At 38.0% G+C, this 27944-nt stretch overlaps 1 protein-coding gene across 2 annotated transcripts; it reads left to right on the top strand.

Annotated features, from left to right (window-relative positions):
• The first annotated feature begins 165 nt into the window (after nucleotides 1-165).
• Nucleotides 166-27944, top strand: mgll (monoglyceride lipase). Of its 2 annotated transcripts, XM_088407519.1 has the most exons (8): nucleotides 166-292; nucleotides 4220-4358; nucleotides 11532-11638; nucleotides 14831-14967; nucleotides 18973-19083; nucleotides 19961-20050; nucleotides 22425-22640; nucleotides 23931-27944. In XM_088407519.1, the coding sequence occupies exons 2-8, from the start codon at nucleotides 4231-4233 to the stop codon at nucleotides 24051-24053; spliced, it is 912 nt and encodes a 303-aa protein (XP_088263645.1). In that variant the 5' UTR covers nucleotides 166-292; nucleotides 4220-4230; the 3' UTR covers nucleotides 24054-27944. The 2 variants fall into 2 exon arrangements, with proteins under 2 accessions (XP_088263645.1, XP_088263644.1); XM_088407518.1 differs by lacking the exon at nucleotides 166-292 and having other exon boundaries at nucleotides 3958-4358.

Raw genomic sequence — 27944 nt, 5'->3', positions numbered from 1 at the left:
ATATATATATATATATATATATATATATCCCCAAGTATTTGCACTTTATTTGTTCAGAATGTCTCAGCTGAGCGACAAAACATTTGTCACTGTGTGTGTGTGTGCGCACGTGTGCATGTTTGTGCGCGTGCGCGCTAGTACTTTTGGTTGCTTCCTCCGTAGTCTCCCGCTTCACAGTGCCCCTGGTGAGTGCGGAGAAAGGAGCATCGGACAGCAGCGGGACTAAAGAGGCGACCAGGGTGAGAGACGTTCGGAAAATAAGCTTCCACTTCACCGCAGCCATCCGGTGCAGGTCAGTTGTTTTTTTCTGGCATGCCCATGTCTTCATACAACTTGGCTCCACGTTCCATTTGGAGTGCCAAAACCTTGTGGGATTTTTTTGTGTCTTTCATGTATACAGTAAGAGTAAGCAATACAAGTTGGACAGGTTGTACGTAATCTTTCCATTCTTGATGGAACATGATGATGTCATAAAGGCGTATAAAACGGGGTTAACAATTGTGCACTTGTTGTGTGCTGCAATGGTTTTGTGTATGCACAACATCCTTGGATTGGAGCAGCCTGCCATGTTTTGCGCGTTGTGTTGAGGTACGTATGAACGTTTGCGGGAATGACAACAAACAAACCAGCATGCATGCAGTGTGCTCCATTCCGCGTTTTTATGCACCGCGCATAATGATGCTGAGATGCTTTTTTTTTAATGTGTGGGAGAAAAAAATGATTACTTGACGTTATTTCGGTGGAGATGCGTTTTTGCTGCTGCTGCGTATTGGTTCAGGTATGACTGGAAAATATTCCTACACCGGCATGTGTCGCGCCACTGGAGATGAAATCCGATCATGTTCTGGGTAGGAATAGCTTTACACCGAGCTATTTTTAACCTCCACGCTGGCCACCTCATTGTGTATTTTATCCCTATTGAGATATCCACTGAATGTGAATAGAGTTGTAGTGTAGAGCAACATAAACAAAAAATGATGAATTGGTAGCTCAGATCAGACGTGAATTGATCTAGGACCATTTCAATGTATTATAGTATTAGGTAAGGTTCATAAAATTTCATGGATTTGATTATTATCCCACATTCTCACAAATATTGTCACTTATAGAGCGCTCGATTCGTGGTGTCAAAATCCTGTGGCCGGTTCTGGTCACCATTGTTATTTAATATGCACTCAATAAAAATCCTTTAGGTTTACTTCATCATTGTACATTGATTGCACATGATTAAAATGTGTCGGTCTGATATGTTTGATTATTTGGAGGAAAGCATAAGGAAATTAAATGTTCACTTTTTTTCTAGCCATGTGCAACCAAAAATGGAGTCCTTTTTTTCCCCATTCACCATAAAAACCACAATACAATTAATTGTTATAGACTTAATCATAAGTTTGTTTGCAAAATTACAGCTGTAGAGGTTACAGGGCATCTCATTGGCTCGCCTATCTACGCTTTGATCATGCATACATCGTGTATGGCATGGGTGTTAAAACTCATTTTTATCATGGGCCAAACTGGAGCTATATTATCTGTCGGAGGGTCATTTAAATATTGACCAAAATAATCATAATTATTATTTGGGCCATAATCGTGCAGCTCTATTATATAGTAAATTAACTTGACTTTTTTCTCAACATGCACATTAACCGCAGGTATAGGAAAGTGCTGTATATGAATTATGAAAGACGATCAATTTAAAAAATACAATCGTTAAAAACAAAGGAAATTGTATTTTCTGCTTTAAATAGTCATACAGCTCATTGTTCTCCTCTAATTAAAACTGATTACATTTATTCCCTTTTGTTGCATGTTGTGCCAAAGGACTGCTACCAATGGAAAGATAATCAAATCAAAGCCTCTATGTCAAAAAATACAAAGGTTTTTATTATAGTGCCCCTGCTGGTTAGCTTCACCAGCCGACTGCAATTGCGTAATATGACTGAGCAATTATCGGGGTAATTAGGGAGCAGAATGCACATGAGACATGCTTCTGGCAGAACGCCAAGCTTCTAATTTGAAACAGCATCAATTCAAAATTATAATTGTAAAAAGCAATAATACATGGCATTGCTATTAATTGTAGCATAACATTGCAAATCACATGGTCCAAACTGGCACTTTTTTTGCATCCTTCACGTCTGCAAAAGGCAATCTAATTTAAAATTTTGTAGCTGTTGATGCTTCATTTTATAATTAATTTCTGTTCTATTTTCTCTGTTATATTCTTACTTTTTGTGATCCCAACCAATATAAGCAGCTCAATGAACAAAGCGATTAAATCTCGATTAAATCAAGTTTGGTACCTCTACAGAGTTTAATACACAAACTGTTATTCCATTTCAGTTGAGACAATGCATTTTTTAATACTATATTATACGAAAAGATAACTTGCCTATCTGTGAACATTAAACATAATGTTGTGTATTCAATTGAATATAAAGTACAGGCAAGACATTTGTGCACACCTTCTCATTCAAAGCCTTTATTTTCATGACTATTTACATTGTAGATTCTCACTGAAGGCATCAAAATTATGAATGAGCACATGTGGAGTTAAAGAAAATGCAATAACTGAAAACATGATTTTGTATTGTAATTTCTTCCAAAATGAGCTGATTACTGATTTTCACACTCTTGGCATTCCCTGGATGAATTTCAAGAGGTAGTCGACCTATCTATTACAAAGCCGACAGCCTTATTGGACAACTTAAAACTCATATGATGGACATCTGTTAAAATTCATATTATGGCAAGAACCAAGTAATCTGCTCAGAATAATAACACAAAACAATAACACTATAACAATACAGGCAATGATAATGTTACAAAGTCACATTTTATCCGAATGTAGACTGGGAATGCAACGTCATAACTTACAAGAAATATATGAAACAAGTAGCAATATCCCTCTTATTTGACAAAGTTTATCTAAAAAAATAAATATATAATACTATTCAAAATATAATTATGATTATATTATGTAGAGGGCAGTTGGCAGTTTGCTTTATTAGCCAGTGCCTTTTGCAGCTAACAGCAACTCGTGTTTGCTGAGTTTGTTATGGCCTTATTTTCAGTAAAAGAAGCGAGCAGACTGAACCAGCGTCTGAGTCCATCCTTGTTCACACACAAAAATATTATGTCATGATTGCGGGGTACGTTGGTGATAGATGTACGAAGATGCAGGAAAGCCCGGAGGAGACACGCTTAAAATAAATTGTATAATAATACATAGAAGCAAAATCCAACAGGGGCAAAAATTTGGTTAAAGTAACAAACAAGACTCAGGACCGAAACCAACCTCGCAAGAAACCGAGAAGGGGCTCTTGGGACGGGAACTCGCGACTAACGTAGACGGCAAAACGACGACGTAAGACAATGTTGGACATCGACGACTGGCTGTAACAAAAACCAGCGCTTAAATACCTGGACAGTAATTAATATTAATTAATTATTAATACTAATTGATAACATAATTACGCTGACATTGACAAACGGAATCTGTTGCCAGTATTTGCCGGCGGCTACGGCTCTGTTTTAGCCGTGTCAAGCGTAAACTAGCCGCTAGCTGGCAGCACTCAGCTGCTCGATATAGGCTGGCGTGATAGATGTAAATGATTCTTTGAGTTGATGCTCATAGCATGACAGTTCTTGTTTCCTTATTTGCTACATTTGACCAAACCGTGTTGAATGGATCACTTTAAAAAGCCAAAATTGCCACCACTACTTATTTGTAGGGTAAATGAGAGTTAGCGTTTTCCCACAATGCCACGGGGTATTGGCTTCGCATGCGCAAGACCTCGGCCCACCCGGCCGGCATCTGCCCTGTATGCCAGATGGTTACTCCTGCCCTGATTGCATGACTTGGACTTGACATAACGTAAAAATAAATCATACAGATTCACATTTGTCGTTAGAGTGTATTCGCCCTTTTTTATGTGGTAAGGGAGGAAAAAAAACGCACATGTGGTGTTGTGACGTAACACGGCTGCGCCTGTGCGCGCCTGTGGGATTAGATGAAAGCGAGCGCCGAGCCACCATTTCAAGTGACCACAACAACCGTTTGTTTGTTTGTTTTTTTAGCGCCCGCCACCGAGGGCGTTAACACATCCGCGGGCAATGAACGCCGTAACCGCCGCGACCTGCCTGCTGGCGGCCGGCTTCGGTTGCTTCTTGTACGGCCGCGACGTCTTACTGTGGCCGCTCCGTATTTATCTGACAGAGAAATCCTCCATGCCGGAGCCGGGGGCTTCTCCCAAGCGGAGTCCGCAGGGAGTTCCGTACACCAACCTGAAGCACATCGTCAACGCCGATGGATTGCACCTGTTCTGCCGCTACTGGGAACCAGCCGGGCCGCCAAGGTCAGTCCGTTGCGGGGGTGGGGAGGAGGGGCCGTGGGGGTTAGTCAGTGAGTGGAGACACTCGGGTGCAGCGATTTTGTCGTTATGTTCCTTTCAATATTTAATCTCTCGCGAGTTTAATTGTCTTATAAAAAAAAAACGCATTTCGAGGTTGCTTGCGGTGTTCCAGAGTATAAACAGTTAAACAGTCGTTAAACAGTCTCTTTGTAATTACAAGTGTAGGTATGTTTTATATTATTACAATGAGGAAATACAAATAAGAAAAAGGCATATGTAGATTATACACGTCCTAACATATTGCCATTTAATCAGTATTTTTGTCTTTGCATAAAAAAACATTTCAAATAAAAAGGCAGGCATTGAAATAGACACTGGGGAGCTGAAATTTCACCCAGATGATGACAACATTTCAAAGTTCATTGCGGGATGACTTAGTTATCACACTTACAGGAGTGTGTTATTCCTTGGCTAAAACACTGCCAGGATGATGTGGAAGAAAAGGACACAAAAACGATCAAAACACTGCACAAACTTTAATGAAATGAAAAAGCATGGGTCACATTTTAACATTTAAGTTCTCAAAATGTCTATCATTTTCATGCAGCCTTGTTAATGTTTTTAAAATTGCATTTAATAATGTTACAATCATAGGTACTTCTGCAACAAATTAATTTCATAAGTAGAGGTACAAAGAAAACCATGCTGATACAAAAATATCTCTTCTTAGAGTTTTTTGTTGTTGTTTGCAATTGCTGTTGCTAAGTGATGTCATACTTTTTGTTAGTATTTGTTATAGCTAATGTGGCAGTAAAAAAAAAGACATCACACATACCAGCATGTAATTTCATGCAGCGTAACAGCACAGATGAGAGAGAATATGCAGACGCAAAAAACATCTGGAGTCAAGACGGAACCTTTTCACAGATGGCGCAGCAGCAACTCATTTGCCATTTATTTAAAAGTGCATTTTAATAAACATGTGCAAGTACTTCCCATCTGCAGTTGATAGCAGGTCAGTAGACGTAACATTACAATAACAACAAAAAAGTTAACAAATCAACACATTGAATTACTTGATAACCGGCAACCACACAACACTCCTGAGGTTCAGTGATGTAAATACAAGTGGGCACCGAAATATAATGAATTCATACCTCATCTTTTACGGTGAGTTTACCGAATAATGTTTAGTGATATCACAGTTTAGTAAACACCATGAATGAAAGTAAGAAGCTGAGCTGTGCCACGTGTTCAGATTCGTCCAACTGCAGAGTCTGACTCGCTCAGCGTACTCAGACAAGCAGTATTCATCACTTCTCCTTTCAGCCAGGGAAGAGTACAATGACCCAGTCAGGATAGACACTTTTACCAGGCAGTAACTGTGAGACCGTGTTTTTTTTTTTAAAGATGGTTTGCATGCAGAGAATGCGCCTCTGTCAAGCCGCTGTACCTTCGCAAAACAAACGAATTTTGGCAGAAAGCTAGCCAATGCTTCAAAACAAACTGTAGAATAAGTCATGTATGAAATGAAGGCTCTTGGCACACTTTTATTTTGAAGTTCCTCCCGATGGCAAGGTCATGACAGCGTTCTACTGCTTGATCATCTTGACCTCACAGCGTGAGCAGCATTTGATTGACATTCTTTTTTCAGCTGAGTTATTTTTTCCATGCGGTGTGCGATGTCATGCGGGCGACCAACAATAGCTAAGCGGACCCCTGGTCGAGCGCGATCGACTCAATGCTTTTGACATTTGAAAGATGAATGTGCCGAAATTTTGAAAGCATTTCTCTCAATACTAGGAATTTCAACATGGCAACATCTAAAGTGCTGTAACTTTATTCATTTTTGAGCTACCGCTATTTATTGTGTATCATTTTAAAGGGATTTAAGTATAGAACTAGGAATATATCAATATCTCAATTTTTTTATTGTGGTATTGTGAAAAAACATCACATATGTATTTGGCATGTATTGACAAGGGAGGGTCAATATATGCCAGGTCATATTTTGGACATTATTTGTTCTGTAGCAGTTCAAACAAAGTTTATTTAGGTCAAGCATGACATGTATGCCGTTTCACTTGTACTCGGGGATAGCGGTGACAAACAAAAGATAGGAGGAGGTACATTACATATTACAGCTATAGTTTAAAACAGTGGTTATCAAATGGGGTTCTAGTACCCCTGTACTTGAGGGGGTACTTGACATTTTAAATGAAAACAAACAAACAAACATGCTCATCCTTTTAAAATGATTACTGAATTAATTATTGTTTCAGGAAATAGAAGTTCACAAAACAAATTTTATGTTCAGTAGGTTATTTCTTTTTTAGTAAAAAGACAGCTTCTCAGGGACCCAACTTGTCCTGTGACACTTACCTGTCTTTTTTTTTTTTTTTTTTTGAAGGACAGGACACTTTATATTGATAATTTTTTTGTGGAAAAATATTAATACTAAGTGATTTCTTTTTGACAGCAGATTTCTTTTATGATCAAAAAGAGGACACTTTAGGTTGATTATTTTTTGTGGACCAATACAAATGAAGGTTGAGAGGGTCTAAAGCACAGGTGTCAAACTCCAGTCCTGGAGGGCCGGTATCCTACATGTTTTCAAACCTTTTCCCTCAAAAACACCAGATTCAAATGATTGAGATCATTTTGAAGCTCCCGCAGAGCTTGCTAATAAGCTATTCATTTGAATCAGGTGTTTTGGGGTCGAGAAAACCAGAAAACATGCAGAATGCCGGCCCTCGAGGACTGGAGTTTGATACCTATGGTCTAAAGTTTAATAACTCCGACACGGATGGCATGTTTTAAGTCTTCACAAAAATGCTTTGCACTGTTGAAGGGTACTTGGCTGAAAAGATATTTCACTGACAAAGGTTAGGAACCACTGGTTTAAACAAAGCAAGTCTCATTTTTGTAATCCTTTTCAACAGTTTTTATTTTTGAACTCATATTCCACAACTTCCATTGTTAACCGTTATTAACAGGTTACTATGTGTTCTCTCTTTCTTTCTGTCTCTCTCTCTGTCTCTCTCTCTCTCTCTCATTTATATATAAAACAAAGCAAAACCTAAATAGGCTGGTTAAATGAAACGGGGTCAAAGGTTAGATGCTACTCAAAGCCCCCTTTCACTAGAACTAGGAAGTGGGTGAAAGGTTTTGAGCAGGAGGAGGGGCTTCAACAATGATTGACAGACTCCCAAACAGATGTCCAACAGAGGCTTTGAACCCGAACAAATGCCATCAACAAGTCATACGTGGACGGCGGGTCATGGCGCCGCAGCGACTTTGTAAATAAATTGTAAAAATACAGATTTGTAGACTCATGGCGGCTGGCTTGACTTCCTTTCCTGTTTTGAGTTTGTGTTCCCCGCTGTTAGTTTTATGCTTTGATCTGCAAACAATCATGAAAAAAAAAGACCCGGATTGACTTCTTGCGTGTAAAACGGAGATCATGAATAATGTAGATGTTAGATCTACATCCTGATTGTTGCTTTTGAGTCTTCATTTAGGGTAAGCGTTAGTTCAACGATTGTTTTTTTTATTTTTCCCAGCAGAATGATTTTAACGTAGATAAACCTCTATTCACATGATTTAATCTGGAAATGTGATATTTACATTTTTTTTTCTTTTCCATGCAGAATTTCTCATTGTTTTGAGTAAATTGTACTTGATTGGTATTTAATTCATTAGAGTTGAGGATAGTAGACATCCACATGCATCCAAAGAGAGAATTGAAAATTCGAATTAACATATACAAATAAAATTAATATGGAATACACACAAAACTTTTTTAACAAATAGCCAAATCTACTGTGAGAACTTTTTTATTTAATGATAATTTATTTTAGCGTTCCCACACACCATCCACCCTGTCTAACTCACAAATGTCCAAGACAACTCATTTAAAGAAAGACATAAAAAAAAAAATTGTACCAAAATAATGTGCTTAATTAAGATTTCCTGTTTAAATTGACTGAAGAATTCCTGATTTATGTTGATCATCTGAAATAATTTGGCCCAAAAACATAAACGACACATTAGAATTAGATTCCGATGTCAGCCATAATGCAATAGTCATGTTGACCTGTTAAAATTGTTTACTGTTTGAAAAAAAAAATTGAAATTTGGATCAACACAAAACTACCTATATATTGTGTAGATGAAATAATTGAAATATTTCTAAGGTGTAAAATCCTACTCATTATGTTCAAATTTATACATTTTGAATCCTTGTGCAGTAGTTTGATCTTTACATTAGAGGCATTATACATATAAAGCATTGAAAGAAAACACCAGGGAGCTGAAATTTCACCCAGATGGTGACAACATGTCAAAGTTCAACATGGCACGACTATTTAGTTATCACACTACTAGGAATGGGCTGAAATACCTCCAGAATGATGTGGAAGATAATGACCCAAAAATGATCAAAATACAGCACAAGGGTAAAGTCATTTAAATTCAACAAGAGAGGAAAAAAAAAATCAAACGAGTTCCTTTGATTCAGGTGACAGTGCTGCTGGTTTCATACGACTTTGAATGTGTCTCTCCTTTGTGGATTACATTCTTCTCATTTTACTGTTTTTTTTGAAGCAGTTAATCATTTAATCTTCACTAACCTGAAATTCTTTTAGGTGCATGTTGACATTCCGCATGACATCACCCATCTGATTAGCCTCAAATTACCTTTGACGGTTGCTGAACTTTAAATTTTCTTTGCAACCAACTCTACTTGCCCGAGTTAATAACATATCACGTCTCTCGATGCAATTTATCATCTGGGTGCTTTTAAAGACTGTTATGTAATATTCTCTTTTAGACTGCATTTTGTGCTTGGTTGATCAAAGTTTTTGAGATCCCCCCCAAATTATCTTGAGGCAGCTGGCAGGAGCACATGAAGGGGATTTGGCAGCACTGTGCTTGTTTGGAGTAGCTTTGCGTTGAAGGGAGGACAATGGCTAAGCTCACTCGGTCTCTCTCTCTCTCTCTACTCCCCCTCATTCCTCCCTCCCTGTGTTTTAACCAGACTTTTTATTGGCTTAGGCTCTGGTGTTCCTGCAATTTAAAACATTGTGGGGACCATTGAAACTCCATTCTCTTTCAAAGATGAGAGAGATGGGAAGTTTCTAGCTATTTAACATAAATTTGGATCGCGCGCCATACGTCAGATTCGCTTTACGAGCCCAACCACGGAACGAGTTAATATCGTAAACTGGGGCCCCTCTTTATAAGCCAATTGAACATTGTAGTGCTAACTGTGAACACTGGATGGCAGCGTTTCCACACATACAACACAGCTATTACCGTCATGCAATTCAAAGTAGGGAATGGGAATCAATCTTTCATATGATAGCACCCATATATACGAAGACATAGCACATAATATTTTGTTGGCCTCGAAAGATGAGTGAAAATGCTAAAAATAGTGGCCCTCGCGAGGGTTCCTTTTCCGATAACGCTTGGCACTGCAAGAATTCATTGCTAATGAAATATCAAGTTTTTAGTAGCGATATTTCTAACCAGGAAGTGAAAGGTGTCGTTGACTGAATGAGCGCCCTTCATCGCGAGGCTGCCACGCCCACTTCACGACTTTGTTCTAAAGCCGATCGGTCACGAAAGAATAACAAGCTAATATAACCTTTGTGTTGTGTGTAAATGTATGTGCGTAACAGTGATTTTACAACCTCAAAAAACTCAAAAGTAAATGTAAACTTTGAGAAAAGTAAGAACTCGGTAGCCCATGAAAACAGTTTTTAGGAATTGTGCCAGCTTTCATTAATCTTTTTTTTTTTTTTTTCCTGGTTCTATAGTTAACTATAGATGAGTCCAAAATGAAATAATACAAATCTCATGTGACTTTCTGGTTTTCAGGCGTGTAAAAGATCCAGTCTGTAGTCTGTATGACCATCTTTACAGTACTGTGATTTTACGACGTCAAAAAACTCAAAAGTAGATGTAAACTTTGAGAAAAGTAAGAAGCTTTCATTCTCTTTTTTTTTTCCTGGTTCTATAGTTAACTATAGATGAGTCCAAAATGACATAATACAAATCTCATTTGATATTCAAGTTTTCTGGCGCATAAAAGCTCCAGTCTGTAGTCTGTATGACCATCTTTACAGTAAAACCAGATTAGCCCCATTAATCTCAAACTGCCCCTCACTTTGTGAGTTCAAATCTATTATGCCCTAACAAAAGATGCTATTCATTCTGTTGGATGTGTGCACGCACACACACACACCCACACACACACACTTGTTCATTCTGTGCCAAAAGAGCAGTAGAAGATATTTGAGGCAAAAAAGGAGGCGCACCGAGTGATGTCAGGGTGATTTGTTAATAAGGACTGATGATGAGCAGCAAGCGTTTGTTTATTGGTGTCACTGAATGCATTTCAGCCAATCGTTCCTGATTGACACACCACATGGCTTCTCAGCACTTGTCTTTTGTGAGTCAAGTTTCACAGTTTCTCTGCTGTTTTTGTCATGCACTAACAGAAGAGGTAAAACCTTGCAAAAAAAAAAAATCCATATTAGTATATGATAATGGAAAACCAGTTCCACTGATTCATCCGCGGTACAGTGCTCAATATGCAAGCCACTGGACTCTAAAATATGTAAAAATGACAACTTTGAGATTGAATGAGTTAATTTGATAACTAGATTATTTTTCATGTATTTTTCATGTATAAATATGTATTTTTCGTGTATAAATATTCGCTGTTGGCTGAAAAGTACATCACAAATGTGAAATGCTCAGGTGATGAGCGGTTACTGTTCAGCTAATTATAAGTCACATGACCCAACAGTGAACCATGATTGGTCGTGACCCCAGCCTTGCGCACAGGTGATGATGTCATTTTCAGTTGACAGCAAGGAGAAAAAAAAATTCTTTAACTCATTCAGTGCCGTGGACGAGAATTCTCATCTTTTAAAAAAAGTAATAACAATAAATCATGAACTTCTGGTGAAATACTTTTTTTTGTTTGTTTTTTTATGAAGATCTTACACCTTTGACTAATGCTTACCCCACCTGAAAGTGGGGGTACACCCTTTACTGGTCATTAGGCAATCACAGGGCACATTTTTAAGAATGAATGAGGAAGCCGAAAACATGGAGAAACCCCACCTTTGCGCAGGCATTTATCATTTTGATCTCCTTTCCCAGGGCATTGGTGTTCATCGCCCACGGGGCCGGAGAGCATTGTGGGCCATACGATGAGATTGCACGGAGACTGAAGGAGCTGTCCCTGCTGGTCTTTGCGCACGACCACGGTGAGCCACCGCTAACAGCGCCGCTCTGCTCATTCTTGCATATATTTACACCTCCTGCAATACCCAGCTGACACATGCCGGAACGTGTGCAGACGTTCAGAGAAAACATAGCTCCTCCCTAACCGCAAGGCTGTTCGAAATGTTTCTCCTCTATCCTTATGCTTCGCTACAAACTTTGAATAAAAAATTTGCTTTGTTAGTACTGACAATTTTAACATTTGCCTTTGGAAAGATGGGGATAACAATGAAATCTTTATGATGAACAAGCCCCCAGGTTTCATAGTCTGTAAATAATGGAAAGATCATCATCATCGGGCTCTAAAAACCTTCAGCGACATTTTGTTTTGTGACGTGCTGTGAGATTTCTACTGTCTAATATGTACCTCGGCTAAATGAGAAGAAAATGACGAATCATACTTATCATCATGCGAAATGCAATCTTGATTTTGAGCCTTGTGTCCTAATTCCGTCCCAATGTCACGTTTTTTTTTCCCCTATTCATAAAATTTGGTTTTGATTTTACCCCATCACATTAGTGAACACAACAGACTAACAGTTTGTGGTACACAATTTAGCAGGAACTGACTTCATAACAGAGGAGCAGTTCGGGGTATCAGCGTCATGGTCAGAAACGCCACAACCGGTCTGGGTGGATGTTGAGTGTAGATAGCTGATTGTGCTATCTATCATCGACCTCTGGCTTTTGGGCAAAGCATGCTTTCAATGTGCCACTGATAAAAGTTCTGAAACACTGGCTTGAAGTGATGGAATATTATCACCAGCCTGCTGAATGTCACCCTTTGTTGTTATTCTTACAATGTCGCCTGGTGCTCATATTTCATGCCAGACGGGGACCACGTTAACTCGGTGTCCAGTAACAGTCATTTACACGTTCTTAGAGTAATGTTAAGAAACAACACATTACATTGACCATTACATGCATTTATGAGACTATTTTTTTGCATGATAGCATATTAGAAGTAATTGTGTCCCAAAACTAATCACAATCCTCATTTACCGCTATGCAGAATTGACAGAAAATGTCCCCAAATCGATTTTATAGATAAAAAACTCACATACACGTTTGAAAACTTCAAAAGAAACACACCAAATAGTACATGTACCGCGGCAATGAAGTACATAGTCAACACTCTTATCTGGAGTTACAGCAGTGGTTGCTAACAGTTAGCTTAACCAACTGTTAATACTCACAACTCAGTTTTTATTGTCATCACCTCTCAAGCAACATCAACACAGCGTCATTAAAAAATCATTTTCAATCGCTGTTTAAGTACGCTAGGAATCCTCTAATGAATGATGCTGTAATTATACGATGCTGCAAAACTGTCTAGTCAGCACTAGACTCTAACGACATAGCGTATTCAAATGCACTCGGTCATTCCAAACTCAAACAGAAAAAGTGCAAATAATGAAACAATGTGGACTTCCTCTCCATTTTTTAAAAGCTGACTTATATCAACATGTATGGTGTGGAATAAATTACTTTGATATTTTACTTAATAGCAATAAATAGTCCATCTAGGCACTTGTATTTACATTGTCATAAAATAAAAGGGCTTCTGTTTTGCATTCTGGTGTTGGTATTTAAAAAAAATCCAATAAAGAGTAGAGTAGCAGTTGTGGTCCAGATGCTGTTTTGTGGAAAAAAAGCAGCACTTTTCTTACAATCGCAACTGTAATAAATGTGATGCCTCCGTTTGTCATTCTCTTATGAAAAGCAGACTTTGCGCATCTATAGTTTAAAGGAGAATTCAATTACAACCAACTCATTTTGAATCAAAAATCAGTTCAATAGAATCGCAGACCCAAAAATCTGAATCAAATCAAAATGTGAGACAGTCACTAATTAGCTTCTTAACACATTAGCATGCATACGATTTAGACAGTTTTTCATTAAAAAGGAATGAATGATAGTAAATTTCAAAAACTTGCAAATGATTCCTAATGACAAACAGTATATTTTCAATATAATCCTAGGTCTAGTTATCATTAAATTATATCACATGGGGGTGGCACTCCTCCGGAGTCGGACATGTTTGTTATAGCTTCAGACAACGGTAAATGCAGCACCTGCAGCACCTCCTGCTGTCCATAATGAAAACAGTCTAAATCTTCCACACTATATCCCTTTAAAAGGAAAATTGTTTGACACGGAAACAACCCTATTTTAACACCCAGTAAAAACCTTTTTAGCTATTTCCAGAAGCTGTAAATTATGATCAGAATTAAGTCCGCGCACACCTCTCAGTCATGCCAAGACTTTTAAATGGAATATGCTGGAGCAAAGTGGAACAAGCCCCTGCTGACACTTTATCTTTTAATCACTTAGTCTCTCATATGCACTCACTGCATAGCCAGCCCCAAATTATTAACTTATCATTAGACTGGAGGCTACATCCTCCAAAGACAAAAAAAACGCATATTACCAGAAATATGAAAAAAGGAAATAGCTTTCATTGATCCGCAGTCAGTAATCGTAGGAGCCGCTGGAAAATGATTATTGATTAGTAAGTATTGACCGGAATGTTGAAGTCATCCTTGCCCGGTAATTTATTCATTCACACAGCTTAAAACTACACAAGATGAAGACGACCTCACATGCACGTGACATGAATGCTTAGGGGGCGTTATTGGTGTATCTGGATCAATGGTTGCCATGGCAACCTACAGCACCTCCCAGCATTTGCTTTCTGTGCATACGCTTGCAAGAATGATCATGTTCAGTATACTTAACATGAACATCTTGGCAGTAGTAGGACTCAAAATGTGGAACCAACAACCCCTCGAACACCTGTATTAGTTAACATTTCATTTTTTTTTTTTTCCATAAATGATGTCCAGAAATGGACATTCTTTAACTTTTGTGTGGTATTTTGGCCTATTTTTTCATCTTTACATCAGAGGCATTTCACATCAATAGTAGAGCATTAAAAGAAGACAGCAGGGAGCTGAAATTTCACCCAAATGGTGACAACATGTCAAAGTTGAACGCGACCACTTCATTATCACACTATCGGGAGTGTGCCATTCCTTGGCTAAAATACTGCGAGAATAATGTGAAAGAAAATGACCCAATTATGGTCAAAAACTGAACAAGGGTTAAGACCGACTTTTTTTATCATAAGTTTCATAGCTCATTGCTATTCTGACATGGTTGTTTTACCTCCACAGTTGGCCACGGTCAGAGTGAAGGAGACAGAATGAACATAAGAGACTTTCAGATATACATCCGAGACTCGCTGCAGCACATCGACCTGATGAAGTCCAGACACCCCGGCATACCTGTCTTCATCGTTGGCCATTCAATGGTAGGAGGCATGCAGACAACATGAGAACAATTTTGAAATCGATACAGATACGTCTAGTCTGGATAAACATTGATTTTATTTTCTTCTATTCTACGCTAGAAGAAGCATGAAATATTACTTTTTTTTGTTTTTTTGTTTATTGTAGCGATAAACAGCTCCGCAGGATGAAATGAGTCTACAAGGGATTTAATGTCAATATTTAATTCATAAATAACTGTCTCAACATTATTGTGCTTGTCTTATCTTGAGTCAGATCTAGATTTTGTTTTATTGCTTTTCATAGTCTATAATGAATAACAGTCAAAAGACTGCGCAATCTGCGTCTGATTGTGAATCATTTGTGTGTCTGTTTGTCAGTGCTTGTTTAAAACATTTACAATTAAGTGATGCAAATTGCATTGCATATTTTAAGTGAGTCAAGCACTTGCTTTGTTTTTAAAAAAGTTGCGCGTAATTCAAAGTTCATTCAAATTACAAACTGGCCCAAATGTCACTTTCACATGGCCACTTGCAAATTGTTAGCAAATGTCATGGCATTACTAGGGATGGAAACAGGTAAGATTTTTATGATTTTTACTCCCTTTTTAGCGAGCGAATGCAAGTGTTCGATAAAGTCGTATCAATATGATAGTTGCTGTGTTTTTACAGGCCTCGTATTTCAACTTCCCAGTGTTGTGACTCTAGATCCTGTTGTTGTTAGATTTGGCTGCTGCTGTTAATGTTTGTATGGATTTCTTTTCATCAATGGCCAGGATGACGCACAGAGGAGGAGAAAATGAACAACCACCTGTGGATTTGACAGAATGTTTGCGGGGATGCTGCTGATATGATGGCATTCTTGCGAGACCGCATGGCGTCACCACATCTGACGCTTAGCTACTTTTGTTGCAACGTGCTCGGTCTCAAAGTGCAGTTCAAGTACATAATAATAAGTAAAAGCTAGTGATATAAATTTAACTTACATTACTCCTGATTAGGAGGATAATGATACATGTGGCATACCAGTTTTTTTCAAACCAAGACCAGTCGAGTTCTCGACTCTTGAGTGGATACCGATACCCGGTACTTTTGATGCACAAAATTAGATTATTCTACCAATACCTTGATATCAGGCCAATTTTGGTTCAATACCAATACTATGCATTGGTACTCACCCACCCCTAATATCTGTAGCTTTTGACGTTCAGACAACGCGAAATAACTGGAGACACATATGGTGGGAGGGCAAAGGGGGAATGAGGACAAGCCAAAATAAAGCTTACATAACAGGAAGTTTGAAAAGACATTGTCTTTATTTGTCTGATGAAAAAGGTCCTGTGTAAGTGAACCCTCACTGGACACATGTTCTGAGCATTCTGGCAGAGCATCAAGTTTCTCACAATCCCAAATCCTAATTCTCTATTTTTGATGATGCAAACATGGCTCTGCCGAATATTTTAATTGAACCCACTTTTAACTCATTCAGTGCCATGGATGAGAATTCCTGTCTTTTAAAATAGTAATTAATAAATCATAAAATTCTGGTCAAATACATTTTTTATGAAGAGGAGCTGACACTTGACTAATGCTTACCGAATATAAGCCAATTGTGCACTGCAGTGATAACTGGCAGTGTTTCCACACTTACAACACAGCTGTTACATACATGCAAGTGTAACTGAAGAATGGAAGTCAATCTTTCAATGGCTGCACCCATATTTACATAGCCATAGCACACAATAATCTGTTGGACTTGAAGGGTGAGTGAAAATGCTAAATGTACTGGCCCTCTAGAAATTTCCTTTTCCAATAACGCTTGGCACTTAACGAGTTAAAGGGACACTGTGTAAGATTTAGACCGCTTTTCACTACAGACAGCAGGAGGCGCTGCAGTTACCATTGTCCGTAGCTATAACAAACATGGCAGCCTCCAGAGAAGTGCCACCCCTCATGTAATATAATTTAAAGATAACTGTACTCACGATTACCGTATTTTCCGCACTATAAGGCGCACCGGATTATAAAGCGCACCCTCAATTAATGACATATTTTAAAACTTTTTCAATCACCATATAGTAATACTCAAAGTAATAACAATAATAACTCTATTAACAATAATAATGTCAATATGAGCAACCTTGTTCAACTGTAAACACACAAAAGAAACAGGTAAAGCTTACTTTATCACTTCATTCCCCATTTACGAATCCTGATCTCAATATTAATCCATATATAAGGCGCACCCCATTATAAGGCGCACCATCAGCTTTTTAAAAAAAATTAAGGCTTTTAGGTGCGCCTTTTAGTGTGGAAAATACGGTATATTTAAAACATACTGTTGGTCGTTAAGAACACATTTTTTTGGAAAGGTTAAGTTAAAGGGACGTAGGAATAACATGAACCAAAATGATGTTAGTGAGACTTGCATGTCCGTGCGCTCCTGCATACGTATTTGTCGATTTGTATGCAGGCAAACCCGCGAGTGTGTTTCTTGTGTCTTAAGTGAGATTTTCTGGTGGGAACTACTCAGTGGCTCTTTTCAGCAAGCAAGCCTGTTGTCATCGGCCAAAGCCCTTTGAATGTTCACACAAGTGGCAAGAACGCTCACATAAATAAAGTCGAAGCCAATTAGTTTCCCAAAGAGCTGAATGGATTCACTTAAAAATACTTATTGCGCTTGTCGATGGGACTATTTGTATCTGTGTATGGTATATGCTCATGGGTGGAGAGACCACATTAGTGTCAAATACCGGAGCTAATGGTTGTAACACAACTGTCATCACTATATCTCAACGTGGGTGTGAAAGGTGTGGCCTTGCTTTGTTTTGAGCTCTTCCTTTACTATGCTCAAATTGTCTATAGAGCAGCACTGCACACAAAACCCAGCAGGATGGAAATTCACGCCCACCCTAACAAAAGCCTGATTGTTTTATGGTCTTGTTGGCCTCCGAGTAGTTTTCCCAGAGCCCTTCTCATCAGGACCTCTCACCTACTTTGCTTCCCACTCCTAATAGGAGACAGACAATTCTTCCTTACTGTCAGTCACAATGCAAGCTCTCAGCATCTCTCCTTCGTTGAATCAGTCTTTGTTCCATGTTTAACTTCTTGAGTGTTTTGTGCTTACATCTACATCCTCTGACTAGATCCTTGAGACTCATTTCAAGCTGCGTCAAGTTTCTTTTTATATGGATTTATATAGGGGCAGTTAAGCGTCCCGAGTTCAATTCCAGCTCCCTCCAGCCTCCCTGTGTGGGAGATGAAATTACCGTATTTTTCGGACTAGAAGCCGCAAGTTTTTTCTCACGATTTGAGCCCTGCGGTTTATAGTCCCGTGCGGCTTATCTGTTGTTGTTGTTTTTTTTTTTTTTTTTCCCGAGCCATCAGCAAGCAAATGTGAGTGTCTGTTCGAGGTTTCAATTTATGGAACCACTATGAAATAGAACTGCAAAGATGCGAATCAATGGCGGTGCTCAAAAAGTGTTTTAAAAATATATTATTAAAAAAGTTTGTGTTTAAATTGAATGCGCAGAAGGCATAAAATTTTGGGTAAATTTGTGATGTGTAAATTTATATACAGTACACAGTAGAAATGATTTTATGTATGTATTTATGATTGTATATATGAGTTATGCGCAATGTGTTTTTATGTTCACTAAAATAATCTATCAAACAAAGGAAGATAAAAAAAAAAGATGCTATCTTTGTGTGTAAAAATCTCATGTGCCGCATTGCGGCTTATAGTCCAGTGCAAAAAGATTTTTTTCTCATATTTTTCTGCTGTGACTTATATACTGGTGTGGCTTATACGGTAAGTTAATTTGGGACAACGGTGGGTGGAAATATTGGGGAGGGGGTGAGTGTATCCCTATGGCGAGTATAACATGATATCTACGAGCCACTTTTCCACTGCACAGTACTTGCTAGATACCTCGGGTGGAGAGTTTGCCGCACCCATAATCTATTATCTTGTACATCTGCTTAATCAAACTTCCCCTAAATACATTATCTATGATTTGTTCTATGTAGGGCGGTGCAATATCCATCCTCACAGCCTGCGAGAGGCCTACTGATTTTACCGGAGTGGTTCTGATTGGTCCCATGGTCCAGATGAATCCGGATTCAGCCACACCGTTCAAGGTACATCTCGTTCGTGCTGCTTTTCTGTTCTTTGTTCTTTTTTTTCCTGATTGTCGTCATGATTATAGGATTTAGGCCGGTGATACATTGCATTTATTCCATTAATTTTTCATTTTAATAACTGACGACGAAAGAATTAGCTAAATCGAGAAACTGTTACTGGAATGCTGGATCTGAAGTATATAATGTGGTTATAATAGGCGCTTAACTACATTTGTATAACCTATCAGTGTTAAGTGTACATTTAAATATTGAAAAGCAGTAATTATGAACAATGTATGTTTTTTTTTAAATCAAACTTTTGGATAAATGTCTGTTGACTTTATCGCTCGGATTAAAATCTATTCAAATTGCAGACTGACTGAAAAAAAAAAATATATTTTTGGGCCTTATTGTCCAGCATTAGTAGGAATTGGTTCAGATATTGGTGTTGTTTTCCCTTATCTTTTTTCTAAGCATGTCTTCTTCTGCTGTTCATTTATTGATAATGTCTGACACAATATGCACACGTCAAATATCAGTAAATGTTTCCCATTCATCTATCTCCCTTTCTGTCCGACTGTTTAATGCTTATTGTTTTATGGATACGCTATTTGTCCCCTTATTGGAAGAATTTCTACCAGTCAGATTATTGTCTGTATGTCTGGCTGTTATCTGTTAGATTTTTAACAGGTTCATCTAGTATTACTGGTGCTAGTTTTGGGTTGGGTATTTGGGCATATATGGTCTGGAAAAACATGTCGTAAAAAGTTCAACTCGGGTTGCAAAACGTGTTCTTCCGGTCAGTATGCTGTCCTCATTTTACCTGTATCTGTTGGAGTCATTTTGAAAACGCATTGAAGGTTTTGTTGTGTTTTTGTTTGTTCGTCGTCTGCAGGTTTTCCTGGCCAAGGTTTTGAACCACATCCTGCCAAATTTTTCTTTGGGTTCCATTGAGTCCAAATGGGTCTCTCGGGACAAGAAGCAGGTGAACAATAGAATTTACTTTGTCTCATGGGGAATCATTGCGTGCAAGCGAGCCTCTCTGTAAAAGCCCGTGAGTGCATTTTTGTGTGCGTTTAATGCTTTAATTTTAGCGCATTTGTCGTGATTTAATGTGTCCTTTTGACGTGCGTCACGGGGATAATGTTTTCACAGCTTTTATGTGGATGAGCTGCAGAGTCCGTTAAATGTCAATAGAATTGAATTCATGAATGGTTTGAGTTTATTTGTAGGTTATGTTAGTTAGATTTGACTTTATTGTTAGCCAGTCACCAAACATTATGAACAAACATCAATTTTGAAACCAAATCTCATGTACAGTATGAATTTAAAGGAGGAATACACTGAAACGAACCAAACCAAACAAAGGAAATTGACCTGCAGGGACCTCGAAACCCCAGCCCAACAATTAATCATGTGATAATTGAGTGAAGCATCAAAAATTACTAACGCGGGAGGGTTAACAACACTACTGAGGTTGTCTCTGGTCCCTTATAAAATGGTTATACTGGGGTTTAGAATGGCCTTAAATGCGACAGTGCATCTTAAAAAAAAAAGAATCAATGAAGATTCACATCCATTAAACCTTTAATAATCTTGCACACCATGATCAGCTCCTTCGTTAGGGATTGAAAATTAAATTTAATTATTTTCCGCACTATAAGGCGCACCGGATTATAAGGCGCACCCTCAATTAATGACATATTTTCAAACTTTTACAATCACAATGTAGTAATACTCAAAGCAATAACAATAATAACTCAAATCATAACTCTAAACTCTCAATAGCATAATAACTCAATGTCCATATGAGCAACCTTGTTCAACTGTAAATACACAAAAGAAACAAGTAAAGCTTACTTTATCAGTTCATTCCCCATATACGAATCCCAATCTCAATATTCATCCATATATAAGGCGCACCTGATTATAAGGCGCACCATCAGCTTTTTAAAAAAAATAAGGCTTTTAGGTGCGCCTTATGGTGCGGAAAAACGGTATATAATCAAAGCCAGGCTGTGCATGTTAATAAGCTCAGGTAATTCATTGTCTTGTTTTTAAAAGAGGGGCACGCCTCAGTTGTGTGGTTCAATTCACAACCCACAAGAAAAAAAAAATGTTACGATTGTGGAAGTTAGCAAACATAAGATGGACCTTCAAGAAATCTATTGTCAAACAACGATGCTGATTTTCACTGCTGTAGTTTGTCACTTTTACCGAATGCAGGATGTCATAAAATGCCGTCGAGATTCCGTAAGGAAATCTTGACATTCATCAATCAACAAAATATTTCTGGAGGTCTTGGCCGAACTGGTGAACTTTTCATGTCACACTCATGCATTATTCACAGCAGTGGAGTATTTAGCCGCACAGAAGCTTCTTATATTGCAGTGGGACACCAGCTGAGTACATACAGGGGAAATGGGCGGATATGTGACCATCAGTGTTGCGTGGAACAAAAGCGTGTGTGTTTTTTTTTCAAGAATTGTGTTTCTTACTGTTAACTTCTCCCATTTCATCACTTCTTTGTCCTAGTGATTTGATTTTTTTTCTTTTTTTTTTTGCTTGTAGGCATTAAAAACATACTATTAAAGAGATATCAAATCAAAATGAAGAAATAAAAAATGCTCAAAGGGTGTGCAGCGCAAGAACAAGATTTTGAAAAAAAACATGACTTTAAAACTAGGCAACATGGTGAAACAGTGGTTACCACGTCCGCCTCACAGTTATAGAGTTGCTCCTTTGTGGAGTTTGCATTTTCTCCCCGTGCCTGCATGGGCACTCTGGCTTCCTCCCTCATTCCAAAAACATGCTAACATTTGTATTGAACGCATTACATTGTCCTTTGGTGTGATTGGGTGCATAAATGGTTATTTGTCCATCTGTGCCCTGCGATTGGCTGGCAACCAGTTCAGGTGCCCCCCCCCCCCCCCCCCCCCCCCCCCCCTAAAATAGATGAATAGATGGATGGATTTCAAAGACACTTTGAAAGACCATCATAGGTAAGACAAAAGTGCATCGTTTTTACCCTAGATTTAAAAGCACGTTTTATGTATATGTTTGAACTTTTTATCATTAATTTATTCTTTCATTTATATGAAGAGTAATCAAATAGATATTGGCTATTTTAAGCTTCAGGGGTTTTAAAAGTTATCCTTTCATGCTTAAATCAAACTCAATGGTCTTAGTAGCAGTTCATTACCTCATTCAGTGCCACGTATGAGAATTCCCGTCTTTTAAAATACTGACGTTTTGTGCCAATGACGAAAATTCCCGTCAAATGCTTTTATTTTAATTAATAAGTAGCTGACTTCCTGGAATAATGTGTCTAAGGCAATAGCATGGGTATCTGTTTTCAGGTAGCGGCTTATGATGCAGACGAGCTGAACTTCCACGGAGGGATGCGCGTGTCATTCGGCATGCAGCTCATGGGGGCGGCGGCTCGCATCGAGAGGGAGATCCCGTCTATCAGCTGGCCTTTCCTGCTCCTGCACGGTGACGCCGACAAGCTCTGCGACATCCGAGGCTCTAAAATGATGTTTGACATGGCTCCCAGCTCAGACAAGAAACTCAAGGTGGGGAATCTGGCATGCTTATTTTCTATTGAATGGAATTGCTTCATTGGTTATATACAATACACGAAATTAAACTGTATTCTAGCAGCATCGGACTTTAGCTGCGAAAACTTAGATAAATGTGAAAATGGCCGGAATGATGACGTGAAATTAAGACTACAACCGCAACAACACACAGGTTATGCCACACAAAATTAAGAGTGAGTAACTAGTAACTAGATTGTTTTATTCGCTGTTTGTTTGGTAATCAGTTGAAATTACACATACACTCAACCGATTCCTGCAAAACTTTGTTTAGGTAGTTTTTTTGGTGAAAAAATCCTATTATGCTTGTTGCAGATTTGTATAGAAGTACATAAATAAAACATGACTGCACCAGGTTATGAGTTTTGGGAGTTTTAACTCAGTCCATATAATCTGCACCAAAGTTTTAAGTGAGCGGGCTTCAGCGCTAGAGGCAGCAAAAGAACTTTTTTTTTTTTATTGATTTTTTTTTCCTTTTTTAAACTAAGAGCCCATCTATAGCGCAGGAGAAAAAAATCACAAATAGTTTACGAGGCTTCAATTCCCTTTACTATGCCCAAGCATCCCTTAATTTCAGAAGAAAGTAGATTTAGCAACAGAACAAATAAATTAAACTCATTTGTACCACTTAAAAGTCTGGAAACCTTCAAAATGTAATTCTCAAACGCATTTAGGGGTCGGTAAATTTAAGCTATTAATTCTTGACAATGCATCGCTGTGAAGCAGTGCTTCTCAATTATATTTTGCAAAGCCCCCCCCCCCCCCCCCCATTTCGCACCCCTCACATTTGCCACACCAACCATAAATACGATTATTATCTATAAAAATTGTATACGGTTACCTAAAACTGTATCCTTTTTAACATTGACACAAGGAAAAAGCAATATATAAAAATACTCTCAACAACTGTTATCTTTTTTTTTTTAAACAGCATTTATACAGGTTTAAGGTTTGCCTAAGCCATCAGTGTCAAACATATGGCCTGCGGGTCGTTTGTTGGCCGCAAATGGATTTATTCCGGCCCGCAATATGATTTTGTGAAATTTTTAATAAATAAAAACTTGAAATGCTCCATGACTATTGTAAATGTTTGAATAATGATGTTGAGCTTTTACTATTTAGGACAGTGATAAAAAAATACTAGTAAATTTGAAGTTGTTGTTTGAAAGTTATATAAATATATACCATGATTTTATTGATCTGGCCCACTTGGGAATACATTTTCCTCCTTTAGGCCCCCAAGCTAAAACATTGTTTCTTTTGCAGGTGTACGAGGGAGGCTACCACACCCTTCACCACGACCTGCCGGAGGTTTCGGATTCGGTGCTGAAAGAGGTGACCGGCTGGATCGCAGAGCGCCTTCCCAACACCACATTGCCATCACCATAAGGCTCGTAGACCTCTGGAACATTGTGAGGCCAGTCAAGACTCCAAGGAAACCATTTTTATGAAAATATACCGTACAGTGTGTGGTTCGACTGGCAGTCAGTCCAAACCATACGGGGAAAATGGATGTACAAGTTGAAGTTGCAGTATGCTCAGGTTAGTAGCGCGGTAATGACAATTTTTTTGTTTGCGCGTATAATTGTACACCTCAGCCTCCCCAAACAAATGTTTTACAAATCACACAATAATCTTTGTAGAAGTCACAAATCCTCACCTTCACTTTTCTTAGTCCTAATTATTTTTATGCAAATTTTACTTGAGGCAATCTCCAATTGTTTGTTGATTTGGGAGAGGGCCAAGGAAAACAGTTTGGGGACCTTTTTTATTTATTGCTAGGCAGGGCATTCCCTTTTAATTCCTCAACGAGTCATGCATGAATGGTGATTGTTTAATTTAGGTATATGGAAGTCCATCTAAATTAGGCATCGGTAAATGTCTTGACTGGCGTGCAGTCGGAGTAATTATCGTTTATGGTTCTCGGCACAGGCTACTTTTACCCCGCATTATTTTGAATATATAGGACCTAACATAGAGGATAGTCTGAACTCCACAATAGGAGAACAATGCAGAACAATGCAATTTAATTTGATGACTGAGAGTGATTTTTTTTTTTTTTTTTTCCTCACTGCCCTAAGATTCCATTGTGTCTATTTTTTTTGAGTAATGCCCAAAATAATGACATACATTTCTGGCTCTTGTCACCGTCTGAGCCTTTCATAATAATTATATTTACATGTATCTTTTCACACTGACTTCTTAGCACTCAATGCTTAAAATGGTTTGTTATGTTTATGGCTCTCTTTTGTTTGAGTTGCTATGGTGACCAGCTCTGTTTATCCATTCCTTTAGCAAGGCCCAGTTTTTGCAGTTTAGCCCGACTCATGCTGCCTCTAGTGGTCAATGTTGTGTATTGATTTGCTCACCTTAATCTATTTACTGCCAACCAAAGTTTGTGATTGAAAAGTATGATTAAGACCCTTATTTTTTAAGGTTTTTTTTTTTTTTAACTTTTTAACTTTTTGCAGTTTTTGGGATAATCCGTCCCAGCATTTTCAGTATAATCCTGATTCACTGTTTAAAAACGTCCAACTTATATTGCAATAATGTACTCATTATATAATATTATTACAAACTACAAATACATTATGAATAAATTAGATATTTCAAACACAACAGCTAAATATTAGTTAGGATAAATAATAACACATGCCCTGAAGCGATTACAATAAAACAATGTTTAATACATTTCCATTTTTATTTATGTTGAGGTAGCTCAAAAAATAGGCTCTCTCTGTTAGTTGCATCCACCTTTGCAATTAGAACGCAAAACATGGTCAAATTCGAAATTGAAATTTGATCCCATTCTAAACTGAGTACAACACAGTAAAAATTACACTTGGAAGAAAATAAAATATTCTAAGTAAATCCAAGTGTAAATTTGACTAGGACCAAATAGTTTTTTTTGTTTTTAAATATAGAAAATAATTGCTAACTTATCAATAAGCCCTGTCTGTCTGACATGAGTGCAACATTAGCATAATCATCAGCGTTAGGGCCGGGGGTGATTGAGTGGAAGAAGAGAGAGAATGATATGCTGGTCGTAACCATGGCAGCACCTTTTATGTGCGGTTTTTTTTTTTAACATCTTGTTAATTGTGCGGCCTTTGAGACAGAGGATGCTGCGCTTTCAGGGCATGCTTTGTCTGACTGATACTCGGAGGAGTTTCTTTTGTGTGAGCTTTGACAGATGAAAAAGGATAGTTAGCATCATTGGCACACAGTGTGTAATGAGAGCAACATACACTGAATCCAAATCAGGCTTATGTGGTGTTTGTTGACATGTTCTCTTGAATATATTATTTTGAAATTTCTTCCATTTTTTCCTAAAATTGTTCTCTTAACACTTTTGTATTGATCATCAAAACAAGGAAGAATTCAGCTCACTTATTTTTATGTTCACTTAAACAAATTATCTTCAATTTTTTTCCGAAATCTCTAAAAAACAGATATCAGAGCGACACAGGATATTTCAATTGGTCACTTGTTGCTAGGAAGAATCGGTGGGCTTTGATTTTTTTTTTTTTTTCGCGTTCTGCCACACATTAGTTTTGGCCACAGTTTATACGGTAATGATTAGCTGGGAGGCCCCGCAACATAAAACACTGGTCGTTTGTATCCCGTCGCTTGTTTCTCGGCGGAGTTGTTGCCGGGCAGAACTGCCACAAATGCCTATCTTGGAGGCACAGCAACGCAGGTTTATTTTTTCAGGTTGCATTTTTGAGCCGTCAACTGTCGCTAGGCAGAATGTGCGGGTCACAAACATTTAGCCCGCGAGCCCCCATGCTCAATAAAAACGAATAATAATAATAACGGTCACACTCCACATTCCGTTTCCTTGACAACTTGAGGTCGCAGATACCCCCGGCTAAAAGACAAACAGCGGGCATGGACCCCCAAAATCATTTACTGTATTGTCCATGAAGCTCATGGACACTTACATTTGACATTTGACTGACATTTACACATTTTGCAGTTAAATCTCTATTCTTGGATGGGAAAGCTTGATTTGACCACAGTGCCATCTGCTGGCTCAGTCACAGATCATAAAATGGTGCACATACTGTATGAGAACATGTTAACATCCACTGTAATGCACAAACATGATCTTTTGACATCCTTAGAAATTTTCCGCTCTCAATTACTGTGTTCCATTGTATGTTACAGTGTATAGAGATTGTATGTAGACACAACAGAGGACCCTTTTATATCCAATAACCAACATGACTGTTAAATATATTTATTTAGTCTCCTATATTAGGTAAGAAAGATTATTTTATGTTGGAAATCGCTGAGTCAAGTCATTGCCGGTTTATTTTCGAAACCTTGACTTTATGACTGTTTTGATTTTAAAATGTGCAATTCCAAAATATAATATGACTAGTTTATTCATCTCTGCTATTCCCAGAACATGAACTATAATAGTCTTTAACTTTAACAGAGGGGCATTTTGGATTTTTTTTAAACGGTTGATTTAATTTTAGTGGGTGATTCTATGAACAAATAAAACACTGTACAAAATACGCTCAAAGTCAATATTGAGCGGGTATTACAAATATTTACAGGCTAATATGTACTGATCAAATATTCAGGACATTGCACTTTTTTATACCTTGCATCACAAAGTGTAATTTTTACCTTTTTAATGTTGGAAGTGGTTAGAAGTTGTATGCAGTCCCACAAATATATGACCATGCGTGTCATTAGGTTGCATTTAGATTTTTAATGCTCAGTGTTGAAATCATTTTTGCATTTTACAGATTGTGATTCTAGAAAACCCGAATGTCGAAACGTTCTCTTCTTAGCATGCCTTGCTTTATTCCGGAGTATGCATCTTGGGACGATTCTTTCTCTATGTCAATAAATGTCAATTTTGCAGGAATTGAACACAGTGCATGTGTAATAAACCAGACACCTGATGACTGAGCCAAAATAGTGTAGTAAAGTTCAAAATAGCATCTGATTACTACATTATGTTCCAGAAAAAAAGGACAATTCCGCAACAGGACCTTGTATTGTATTCCTTACAGTATATAGTGTTGTTTGTGCCTTATTTATAAGACACCGTGAACAAGTGCGAGCATGATGGCGCAATAAAGTATGACTCCACCAGGGTGTTTTTGATAAAAGGAGCTATGTAGTATTACGTTGAACTGATTGGTTTGTCTGTTTTTCTTTTTGTCTAACAGTCACAACGTCAATGTATATTTCTGAAGAAATGTATTTGTCTGAGATTCTCTTTTTGTGTGTACTGAAATAAAGAGCACTTTTACTGTC

Source organism: Hippichthys cyanospilos, chromosome 2 (genome assembly GCF_059441005.1).
Source record: "Hippichthys cyanospilos isolate Australia breed blue-spotted pipefish chromosome 2, RoL_Hcya_1.0, whole genome shotgun sequence".
Lineage (NCBI taxonomy): Eukaryota > Metazoa > Chordata > Actinopteri > Syngnathiformes > Syngnathidae > Hippichthys > Hippichthys cyanospilos.
The sequence above is the reverse complement of the archived record's forward strand: the minus strand, read 5'-3'. Positions and strand labels throughout refer to the sequence as shown.